General features: G+C 44.6%; 1 protein-coding gene across 1 annotated transcript; it reads right to left on the bottom strand.

Annotated features, from left to right (window-relative positions):
* Positions 1-9,127: 9,127 nt before the first annotated feature.
* On the bottom strand, positions 9,128-10,111 carry LOC123934570 (melanoma-associated antigen B17-like). Its single transcript, XM_045994733.1, has one exon. The coding sequence runs from the start codon at positions 10,109-10,111 to the stop codon at positions 9,128-9,130; it is 984 nt and encodes a 327-aa protein (XP_045850689.1).
* Between the last annotated feature and the right edge of the window lie 2,135 nt (positions 10,112-12,246).

The raw sequence follows: 12,246 nt of genomic DNA, 5'->3' as shown, positions 1-12,246 counted from the left end.
GGACATGGAATCTGAATATCTAATACCAGTTTGACAAAATAGAATATTGAGCAGAGGGGGTTTTCAGTGCAGCAGACATATATATGTCCATGTTCAGAAAGGAATATGGAACACACGAGTCGCAGAGAGGGCAAAAATGACAGAGCATATGTTATAATCATGTAAAATAATAACAGCTGCTAGGACTCCTGGAAGGCACAGTCAGTTAAGCATCAGACTCTTGGTTTTGACTTGGGTTGTGATCTCAGGGTCGTGAAATGTACCCCCATGTTGGGCTCCACACTCAGCCCGGCCCCCTCTGCCCCCCCAATAGTAAATCTTTTTAATAAAATAACAGCAACTGCTTTATGATCCGGTAGGAATGTATAACTACTTAAAAGCAAGAATGCGGCAGCAGATCATTTAGATCTGCAGCAAAGGCATGCTAAAGAAACAAGGTGATAAACTGGAAAAAGAAGGACGAGTTTCGATTTGCAATATTCAGGTGCTGCTCTAACTATAAAATGGTATCAGGGAAAATTCTGATTCATTCTTTTTCACCTTTTTTAGAGAATACGGGCAAACTTTTAAAGAGAAAAAGTAGTTTAAGAATTGTACTGCCAACTAATATATATGCTCTGTGTAATGGCAATCTGCAGAATCACCTTCAGATCAAAAATATGTGGTAAAACTTGGGAATTGATGAGTTCTGAAAAGAAGGCCATGGTTCAAACACAAAGAAATAAAACTGCTCACTGGAGAAGAGAGAATATAATTCTTTAATAAAGGAAAAGAAACTAACACGGAGCAGGCGATACCACAGGGAGAAAATTACTTGGGCATGAAATAATAGAAATTTATATCAATGTGAACAAAATCATTAGTGCCTTTTTTATCAGGACATTTTATAAATGTAAACTTTGTAATAGAAGAATGTCAAAACCAGAAAATAAGTATGTGACGTGTAACTAACAGCGGAGAGGTTAGCAACATTGACAGTAGGGGAGGGGGATTAAGTAAATCATGGATCCCAGTTCTGTTTCCATGGTTTTTACTTTGTGAAAGATACTCACATGTTAACTTAGGAGATGTGTTAAATAATAGTCTGTGAGGGAAAAATCTGCTTTATCTGACATCGTCCTCATGAAAATAAGTAAAAAAAGAAATACCTTTTCAGTTACTACTTGAAATTAATGGCAGCAGGGAAATATTACATATTTTAAATTGCACAGCTTCACATTTGTTTCCTTTGCTTTTGGAGACATGTCTTGAAAGAAGTTGCTGTGGCCGTTTTTGAAGAGGTCTATGTTCTCTAGGATTTTGATAGATTCCTGCCTCACATTGAGGTCCTTTATCCATTTTAAGTTTATCTTTGTGTACGGTGTAAGAGAATGATCGAGTTTCATTCTTTTGTATATAGCTGTCCAGTTTTCCCAGCACCATTTATTGAAGAGTCAAAAGCGAAAATGAACTTTTGGGACTTCACCAAGATCAAAAGCTTCTGCACAGCAAAGGAAACAGTCAAAAAAACAAAGAGGCAACCCATGGAATGGGAGAAGATATTGGCAAGTGACATTACAGACAAAGGGCTGATATCCAAGATATATAAAGAACTCCTCAAACTCAACACACACAAAACAGATAATCACGTCGGAAAATGGCAGAAGACATGAACAGACACTTCTCCAAAGAAGACATACAAATGGCCAACAGATACATGAAAAAATGCTCATCATCATTAGCCGTCAGGGAGATTCAAATCAGAACCACGTTGAGATACCACCTTACACCAGTTAGAATGGCCAAAATCAACAAGACAGGAAACAACGTGTGTTGGAGAGGTTGTGGAGAAAGGGGAACCCTCTTACACTGTTGGTGGGAATGCAAGTTTGTGCAGCCACTTTGGAAAACAGTGTGGAGATTCCTTAAGAAACTAAAAATAGAGCTATCCTATGGCCCTGCAATTGCACACTGGGTATTTACCCCAAAGATACAGATGTAGTGAAAAGAAGGGCCATCTGTACCCCAATGTTTATAGCAGCAACAGTCACAGTCACCAAACTGTGGAAAGAACGAAGATGCCCTTCAACAGACAAATGGATAAAGAAGATATGGTCCATATATACTATGGAGTATTATGTCTCCATCAGAAAGGATGAATATCCAACTTTGGTATCAACATGGATGGGACTGGAAGAAATTATGCTGAGTGAAATAAGTGAAGCAGAGAGAGTCAATTATATGGTTTCACTTACTTTTGGAACATAAGGAATAACACGGCAGACATTGGGAGAAGTGAATTGGGGGAAATCGGAGGGGGAGAGGAACCATGAGAGACTGTCACTTCTGAGAAACAAACTGAGGGTTTCAGAGGGGAGGGGGTATGGGGGGCCTGGGTGAGCCCAGTGGTGGGTATTAAGGAGGGAATGTATTGCATGGAGCACTGGTTGTGGTGCATAAACAATGAATTTTGGAACACTGAAAAAAAATTAAAAAAATAAAAAGCACAATTTCTTTATATGAGCTTGGGTAACAAACATAGAAATACAACATGTAGTACTAAAAGCGATCAGTGTTTTATGTTGTTGCCATGATTAGTTGCCTAGCAGCAATTCATATAAATATTGAATATAGTGAACAAATCCAATCATGTCAGAGAAGATTTATGTAAGTTATATGTAGTTATATGCCTATGTATATATTTCTGCTTTTATTTTTTTTTAATTTTTTTAATTCTTTTTTTTTAAGATTTTATTTATTTATTTGACAGACAGAGATCACAAGTAGGCAGAGAGGCAGGCAGAGAGAGAGGAGGAAGCAGGCTCCGTGGAGCAGAGATCCCGATGTGGGGCTCCATCCCAAGACCCTGGGATCATGACCTGAGTCGAAGGCAGAGGCTTTAACACACTGTGAGCCACACAGGCGCCCCTATTTCTGCTTTTAAAATATAACTTAAAACTTTCTAGATGGAGTCCTCTAAGTTGGTTGAATGCACATAGCCCAATCGTTAGTTTTTAAAATTTTTTCCTAATTATTAAAAGGTAAATTTTTAGAATGTCTCTTTTTTTAATTTTTTTTTTTTTCAGCGTAACAGTATTCATTGTTTTTGCACAACACCCAGTGCTCCATGCAATATGTGCCCTCCCTATTACCCACCACCTGGTTCCCCCAACGTCCCACCCCCACCCCTTCAAAACCCTCAGGTTGTTTTCAGAGTCCGTAGTCTCTTATGGTTCGCCTCCCCTTCCAATTTCCCTCAACTTCCTTGAGAATGTCTCTTTAATTTCAGTGTCAGGATATTTTAGATTTATGTGTCAGTTTAGCTGGGCCATGGGGTGCCATGACCAAACATGATTCTAGATGCTTCTGTGAGGGTGTTTTTGTATAAGATTAACATTTAAATGCATAGGTTGTCCTCCCTAATGTGGGTACTCCTCTTACAATCACTTGAAGGCCTGAATTGAACAAGGTCTAAGAGAGATTTCTTCCCACCTGATTGCCTTTGAGATCAGACATTTTTTTTCCTCTATCTTTAGACTCGAAATACTGGGGTTTCAAGTCTGCTGGCCTTCATAGTGAAACTAAACCTGCAGCTGTCCTGGGCGTCCAGCTTGTCAACTCATCCTGCAGATCTTGGCAGTTGTCAGCCTCCATAATCATGTGAGTCAATTACCTGTAATAAATCTCTCTAGAATGATTGATAGATACATAGATACACAAAGATGTATGTATGTGTATATATATGTATATACACATACACACATACTCACAAACATCCTATAGGTTCAGTTTCTCTGCAAGGTATGTAAATCATATTTTGAATATTTATAGAATTTTATAAACATAAAGGAAATGCATATGTATTTTATCAGTGTTCGAAAATATAGAAATCATAATTAAGTAATCATATACCTTTCCACAAGGAGGAAAGGAATATTTTTGATATTTTGCCCTGAATGCTTATACTCTGCTTCTTATTCATAAATGTGTCTGTGAATATATATACATATGTATACAGATACCCATACATACATATATACACACACAAACATACTTGTATGTGTTCCACAGTCTTTCCATCCAAGTTTTTATTCTAATGTATTTCAAATATTGGATGGCTTACAGTTTGATGGCATTTGTTGATCACGAAAATTAAGGTTCTAAATTTGGATTATACTACTTATATTTCTGGCGAAGATGGAACAATAGGAAATGTATCTAGATACCTGCCAGAAACAACTAAGAAAACAGGAAGAAGTGCCAAAATATATATGACAACCATTTCCAATATACTGGCCGTCAAGCAAGGAAAGACAGTGACTCCCAAGAGACTGAAAAGAAAAAAGTGAGCCTAGAATTGCACCAGCTTGTTGCCTTGAATCTACAGGTCAGAGACTGGTAGTGAAAGTGAAACCCATAGCTCAAGAGTTGAGAAGATAAGACTGAGGGTGAGAGGGTGACCAGGAAGTTCGAGTTAACAGGCAAAGTCCCAGACTGAGAGAGGTGCACAGGGAGAGAATTTCAGACTCCACATGGGGTATTTCCTACTTGCACAAGTCAGAATGGAAAACCATATCATGCCCAGAGCATCAGAGAGAGTACTCAGGAAGTTGTTTCTGTCATGATGCAGGCTTTGTCCTAGATTTATGCAGCTTGGCAACACCCAACAATCCTTTAAAGCAAAAATTGAAAGAAAAAAAAAGTGTTTCTAAGAATCTTGTCTGAGTCATAGAATAAATCCCCAAAATATGTAGGTATTGAAAAAAAAAGTATCTGACACACCAGGGCTTGATAAGTGTGAACAAGGCCAAATTCACGATGTTTGGCATCCAATCAAAAATTGCCCGGCATGCAAAGAAACAGGAGAATATGTCCACTAGCAGGAATAAAAATTAAGTGATCAAAATTTATCTAGAAAGGATACAGGTAATAGAATGAGTAGACAATCACATCAAAAGAGTTATAACTATATTCCTTTTTTTTTTTTTCAAAAACAAAAATAAAAATAAAACATGTTAAACAGAGATACATAAGATAAAGAAACACAAATGAACTTTGTGGTACTAACTTCTGTGCCTGAGATAAAAACAGACACTCTTTTGGACTAATGACAGATTAGATATGACAGATGAAAAGATTAGTGTATACTGAAGTCACAGTAAGTTTTTTTTTTAAAGATTTTATTTATTTATTTGACAGACAGAGATCACAAGTAGCAGAGAGGCAGGCAGAGAGAGAGGAGGAAGCAGGCTCCCTGCTGAGCAGAGAGCCTGATATGGGGCTCAATCCCAGCATCCTGAGATCATGACCTGAGCCGAAGGCAGTGGCTTAACCCACTGAGCCACCCAGGCGCCCCCACAATAAGTTTTTATAGCACATCTATGTCTCCAAAGGAAATGAAAACACTAAGGCAAAACTATATCTGTACTCCCACATTCATTGCAGCCTTATTTCAGTAATAAAGACATGAAAACATGGAAACCTCAGTGTCCATTGATGGATGAGTGGATAAATAAAATGTAATACCTATAAAATATTATATACTCATAAAAAGAAGGAAATTCTGACATTTGCAACAACATGGATGGACCTTGAGGGCATTGTGCTAAGTGAAATAATTCAGAGAAAGACAAATACCATATGATCTCACTTATATATGAGAATCTTTAAAAAACACCACCAGCAACCAAAAAAAAAAAAAAAAAATCCCAAATGGATAAATACAGAGAAGAGATTGGTTTTTGCCAGAGGTGGAAAGTAAGGTGGGTAAAATGGGTGAAGGTAGTCAAAAGGTACAAACTCCCAGTTGTAAAATAAATGAGTCATGGTAGGAAAAAAAAAAAAAACAAAACATAGAATCATTTTTAAAATAATACCTGTCACAGGCTAATTTTATTCACCACAGAGGCTGTTACAGAGTTTACTAGGCTTGATGTAGAGCAGGCAGTTGTGATTTCTCTGTATTGAATTATTTTGCTGCAAGAATATATGTACCATTATCTTAGTAATTAAAATACTTTAAGTCTAACAACAGAAATAGGAGGTGTGTATTAAAGCAACTGCTAGCTGATGCAACAGACACAATGTGAAGTCTGAACAGCTTCATCGAATGAAGACGCATTTCTGGATGTGGATTGGAGGGGGGCCCACATGTGCTATCATGTGACCCAGTGATTCAGGCTCTATCCATCACGTAAACATGGGTTTCAGTGCTTGCTATAGAGCAGAAGAAGAAAAGTGTGGTGGAATACTCTCTGTCAAATATATAGGCCCAGAAATGAGAAAAAAGTGCTTCCACTTATATTTCATTGGCAAGCGTAGTCACATGACCCTTCCTAACTATAAACGAACTGGGCAGCATAGTCTACTGGTGAGCCAAAGAGGAGGGCAAGACACCTATGGATGAGTAGCTCTAGTCTCTCCCATAAACTTACATAGTAGATGCTCAGGAAAAGAGCAGTTATTAGAATTTGTTACAAAAACACAGGACTCCTGGGTAGCTCAGTGGATTAAGCTTCAGACTCCTGATTTCAGCTCAGGTCATGATCTCAGAGTCACGGGATCAAGCCCCAGTTTAGCTCTGCACTCAGCAGGGAGTCTGCTTAAGACTCCCTCTCCCTTCACCCCTTCCCTTGCATGTGCTTTCTTTCTTTCTCTCTCTCTCTCTCTCTCAAATAAATCCCTGCTTGTGTTCCCTCTCTCCCTGTGTCTCTCTCAAACAAAAAAAAAAGAAGAAGAAGAAGAAGAAGAATTCATTCCAGGCTTCAGTCTGTCCACTCCCAGACACACAATCTGATGTCTGTCCTTTGCTTAGGATTTGCTTAGCTTCATGTAGCCCAACACATTCTGCCTCCGAAGGTCTACAGAGTCACAGCCCTGAACCGCCTGGCCTCAGGTAATCTACACTTGACTGCTCTCATCTGGAAGTTCCTCTTCTTCCTCACTGCTTCTTTTTTGTTGACTTTAGGTCTTAGAGTATATCTCACCATCTTGCTTTGATGATAGCTTCTCCTAGACTTGTAAATCTATGGGCACTGGCCCAGTCTTCTTTTTCTTTATATTCCCCCAAAATACAATGGAGTTTCCCAAAGAGCAGATGCTGAATTAATGCTTGGTAATTAGACAGTCACCAGGATTTCTAATGTATTATTATTTCATTTCACCCACATTCCTGAATAAGCAGAGAAAATCCAGATGTGTGTGTGTGTGTCTGTGTGTGTGCATATGTGTGTGTATATGGATTATATATATTTAATATTATGAATATAATCATATATATCTACATATGTATCTTATATAGATATATAGAGACAGGTAGAGATGCCGATACATATTAAAGACTAAAAGAATGAGCCTGGCTAAGAATTTAACCATTTACTGTCCTATTTCTCTTTTTTGTGATTCCCAAGTAATTTTCCCATGGAATTATTTCACATTTTCATGACAATCCCTCTGCCAATAACATGTTATATTGTTCTGGTTAATAAAAAATATAAAGGGTTAGGAAAAAAACTGGACTCCTTGTACAACTTGCTAACACTACTGAGAAACTTCACGTCAGATTAAGATGCTCATGCTCCAGACTTCAGAGGCTAAAGCATGAGCCCCGTCTGCTCCCCACCGCCCACCGGTGTATATTCTCTCCAGCCTGGTAGAAGGAGTGAGGCTCTATGGGACTGCACGGTTCTGAGGCTGGTGGCCCCCTTAGATGTCACTCGGTCAGGAACTGGACTGGTGCCTCAGCCCCCACTGTTATGGGGTTGGTGTTCTCCTCAGTCTTCAGGGTCCTCACCTTGACTCCTGCTACAATCTAGAAATTCTCCCTCTGCTGACTTGATGAGGTTTCTCCCCTACAGGAGATGCCATGGGAGGAAGTGAGTATGACTCATCATGTTTCCACACCTGGATCTCTCAGGTCCAACAAGGGACAAGGCTGTATATAGCCTCATTCTTTCTGGGAAAAGTATTCTTTTTTTTTTTTTTTTTAAGATTTTATTTATTTATTTGACAGACAGAGATCACAGGTAGGCAGAGAGGCAGACAGAGAGAGAGGAAGGGAAGCAGGCTCCCTGCTGACCAAAGAGCCCGATGTGGGGCTCAATCCCAGGACCCTGGGATCATGACCTGAGCCGAAGGCAGAGGTTTTGACCCACTGAGCCACCCAGGTGCCCCTGGGAAAAGTATTCTTATTGTTACTTAGTGTTACCACCTTGACTTCTGTTAGGCCCCTCTTCTGGAAAGGGCCTCCGTGTGTTAGTCCAAGGATTTCACATCCCTGTGACCATCACTAGCTCTGTCACTTGCCAACTTTATGAAAGTGAGAAATGTACAAGTTATTTGTCAATCAAGGGAGTCTCCTAAGTCCTGTCTTGTAGGAATGTTGGAATACACACTGTATTGTAAAGCACTTGGCATACTTACGGGGAAATATTGGATCTTTAATCATTGATATTTATGATTATTTTGAAACCCCAAGTTATCAACCTCCCATTTTTTTGTTCTTAATCGAGTAGATATTAGAGAATACACAGTTGCTCTTCAACAGTCTTTAATAAATTACACAAATCCAGGGTAGATAACTTTTAATATTAGGGAAAAAAGACTAAAAGAAATAAATAATTGAACATCTTAAATTTCAAAAGCTTTTTCATACACTTTGTGATCCCAACTATTTTGCTATTGGATTCCTTCACATCTCCATGTAAATCGTGTTCTGATGGCATGTTATCTTGTCTGGATCATGAACAAATTATTGAGTATTTTTAAATTGTTTCATAAATACTAAAACTGGAACATTAAAATCTTTTAAACAGCAAAAACTGTATGGCCCATGTTGTTTATATATTTATATTATGAAGCTAAGTAAAATTTCTATTAAAGAAAAAAATTGAAAAAATACTAAATATCTTCAGCTAATATCTACCTGTTTATTTATCTGTCTTTACCTTGAATAACTCATGTGAGGAAGGAACAAAAAGAAGATATGTTTTGTCAAAACTACATCCACCTCGAGCCCCACTACTTAAAATGTTGAAAGCTTTCTTAACTGTGTGAACACCTATGCTTTGTTCCCTCCGATCCCTAGGGCTCTGCACTACTAAGGTGCCCTCTACCACCCCAGGGAAAAGCAGCCGCCCCGACTGCCCCACTAGAACCGGCGCCTGCCACGGCCCACCACGCGCTCCTCCTCCTCTAGCAGAGCCTCCTCGTACAGCTGGGGGAAGCATCTGGGCAAGGTGTCGTTGATCTTGGCCAGGACCTGTAGCACCTGCATCTTGCTGGTCTCCGCGCGGGCCCGCGGGCCCCACAGGAACTCGTGGCGCAGAGGGTCGCTGGTGGGCACCGGGCGGTACTCCAGGTAGCCCTGGCGCACCAGGTCTTCGGTGATGAACTTGCGCGGCTCACCGAAGACCAGGTGCTTCTTGCCCACCTGCACGCCCAGCACGTTGAGGAACTCCCAGACCACCTCCTCCCTGACGCGGTTGCCCTTCATGAAGATCACACCCAGGAGCGCCATCAGGAGGCCCGTCTTGGGCAGCCCCTTGTTGTCGCCGCCCAGGGTGCCCTCACCCAGGAGGGCCACCTTGCTGACCAGCGTGTAGGACTGGCCGCGGGCGTTGACCTCCCGCAGCTCCAGCCCGAAGACCAGCTCCATGCGCTGGCAGGTGAGCCTGAAGATCTCGGGGAAGTGCTCGCCGTACTTCCTGCCAACGATCTTCAGCAGCGCCGCCCGCGTGATAGGCTCCCCGGAGCTGTGCTTCTCCAGCAGGAACTGCACCAGCATCCCAGCCTTGCGAATCAGGGGGTTTTTGCGAGTGGCCCGGAGGGCAACCCGGGGAGCAGCCTGGGGAGCAGCCAGGGGGGCAGCCGGGGCCACAGCCTCAGCCGGATTCTTGGCGCCCTGGTCGCCTGGCAGGCCTGGGGACTCTGGGCCAGGAGATCCAGGGGCTGAGCCACCCTGGGGTGGTGAAGATGGACCCTCCTCCTCCGGGGAGCCTGGGGGATCACGGGAGGGCTCCTCCTCTGCTGCTGCTGCTACAACAGCAGGAGCACCCCCGACACCCTGAGCCTCACCGCGGCCCTGGTGGCGTTTCTCCCGGGCACGGACCTTGCTCTTCTGGCCCCGAGGCATGGCGACACTGAGCAGGGCTGGCAGGCAGCGAGGGCACCTGGATAGGGGGGACAGTGAGGTGGGGGGAGAGATCCCACCTTGGCTTTGCCCATGGCCGCCCCTTGCAGGTCCCCCAGGGCACTGCTCTAGGACCCCACAGGGCTCCCGTTACCCTGGTCAGCCTGGTCCCCGAGGAGGAAGGTGGTGAGAGCCTTGGGCCCCAGCCAGCCAGCCCTGCCTGGGCGCTACCGGGGTGACGGCAGTGTTCCTGACAGTGAAGACACCAGTGTCCATGTAGGGCGGGGAGGGGGGTCTCTTATTAAGTGTTGGGAAGACCTAGGCCCCCACCCCCGTCCCCTGCTCTGAAGGCGACCCTGGGATCTTCCATGGTACCCTCGAGGAGGGAAGGAGGGAGCCTTCAGCCCGCCACTGAAGTCAGGGGCACCTAGTGCTGACCACTTATGGGAGGGCTTCTCTGCCCTGAGTTCGTGGGGTCCTCGGAATGACGCAGAAGCCCCACTCTGACTCCGTGTAGGACCTGGGACCCTCCCTTCCTCTGACTGCAGGCTGCCCCTGCAGATTAAAGCTGAAAACTGCCTGAGACCTGATGGGAGAAATGGTGGGATGTCTCAGCCTGACGTCCCTTTCTTGGCATGTTAAGGATCGACAGGAGAGGACAGGCCCTATTGTTCCTGGGTCCCGCAGACCTCGCTCAGGGTCCTCCCTTGCCCCACTCAGGCAAATGGCGGCAGGTGCTGGAGACTTATTAGGAGCCTGAAGGTCCTCCCCCTGAGTCCCGGCATGACCTGGAAATCCTCTCTCTGCTGACCTGCAGCCAGCGCCTTAGACCAAGGCCCCTACCTCCCCGAGTTTCTGGAGCACAAAGTGAGGCCTCACCTCAGTCTTTAGAACAGCCCGGACCCTCCCACGCCAAGGCCAAGGCCAGGATGGGGGACTCCACATGGCCTCTGTTCTAGGGTATGGATTCCCCCGATCGTCGCAAAGGCCGTCTCCTTCCCGCCAGTAGACCTGGGGGTCTCTGCCTGTGCTGAGTTGAGCCAGAGTCCGGCAGTCCCGGGCCAAGGCCTGCAATGCCCGAGACCCTGTGAGGTAAGTGAAGGGACCTGGGGCTTAACCGCCATGTTGGGGCCTCCAAGCCCCAAGAGCAGGGGCGGAGCGGGGCAGGCCTGTTGTACCTCTCTTTCCGGGGAAGTTGGGGCTGGTGGGTTGTCGAGGGTGTGTCCCCACAGTTGTAACCTGGGTTCCCTTGCACCTGGACCCTAACAGTATACAGGTCCCCAGTCTGGGCTCACCCTGGGCAGGAGCTGTCCAACAAGGCCTCACTGCCCACGGCGTGGTCCAGAGGAAGTTCTTGAGGGCCAGGAGGTCCACTTCCGTTCCTGTGAGTCTGGGCCCCAAGGAGGACCCTGGAGGGTGGGGGTGGGCTGGGGGGGCTCTGTGGGCGGGGCCCTGTGGTTGGGGTGGGGAGTGATGTGGGTAGTGTGTCCTGTGCTGGATTGTAGGGGGGAGTCCCTCAGCACTCACAAAGGGGCTTTCACTGACTCTTAGGAGATCCAGTGGATTCTCCCTCTGCTGTGCTGAGCGTGCTGGCCTGAGACCAATGGTGTCATTTCGTTCCCAACCTCTAGTAAGAATAATTTGGGGGTCTGAGCTTAGCTGCCATTCCCAGGGCTTCCCAGGTCTGACAGCAGGTGGTAGCTTTGGGGGGGGCGGGGCTGTGCACTTTGGTGGGGACTCCCTTAATCGTCTCTCAGTGTCTTTCATTGACTCCTTGTGGGAGTTGTGATACCTCCCCTTTGCTGACTTAAGGCCTCATACCAATGACTTAAACGCTGAGAATCCTCCTGATAAATCATGCAGGTACCCCTCATCTGACCACTTCTTCCTGTGACCTTCCAGAGCTTTCATTAGACATTTACACCTTATTCAAGTCCTGTTTCATTTATTTGACAGAGAGAGAGATCACAAGGAAATAGAGAGTCAGGCAGAGAGAGAGAGGGAAGCAGGCTCCCTGCTGAGCAGAGAGCCCGATGCGGGACTCGATCCCAGGACCCTGAGATCAGGACCTGAGCCGAAGGCAGCAGCTTAACCCACTGAGCCACCCAGGCGCCCCTCAAGTCCTGTTTCAAATAACA

Source organism: Meles meles, chromosome X (genome assembly GCF_922984935.1).
Source record: "Meles meles chromosome X, mMelMel3.1 paternal haplotype, whole genome shotgun sequence".
Lineage (NCBI taxonomy): Eukaryota > Metazoa > Chordata > Mammalia > Carnivora > Mustelidae > Meles > Meles meles.
This window is presented reverse-complemented; position numbering and strand designations above follow the sequence as displayed.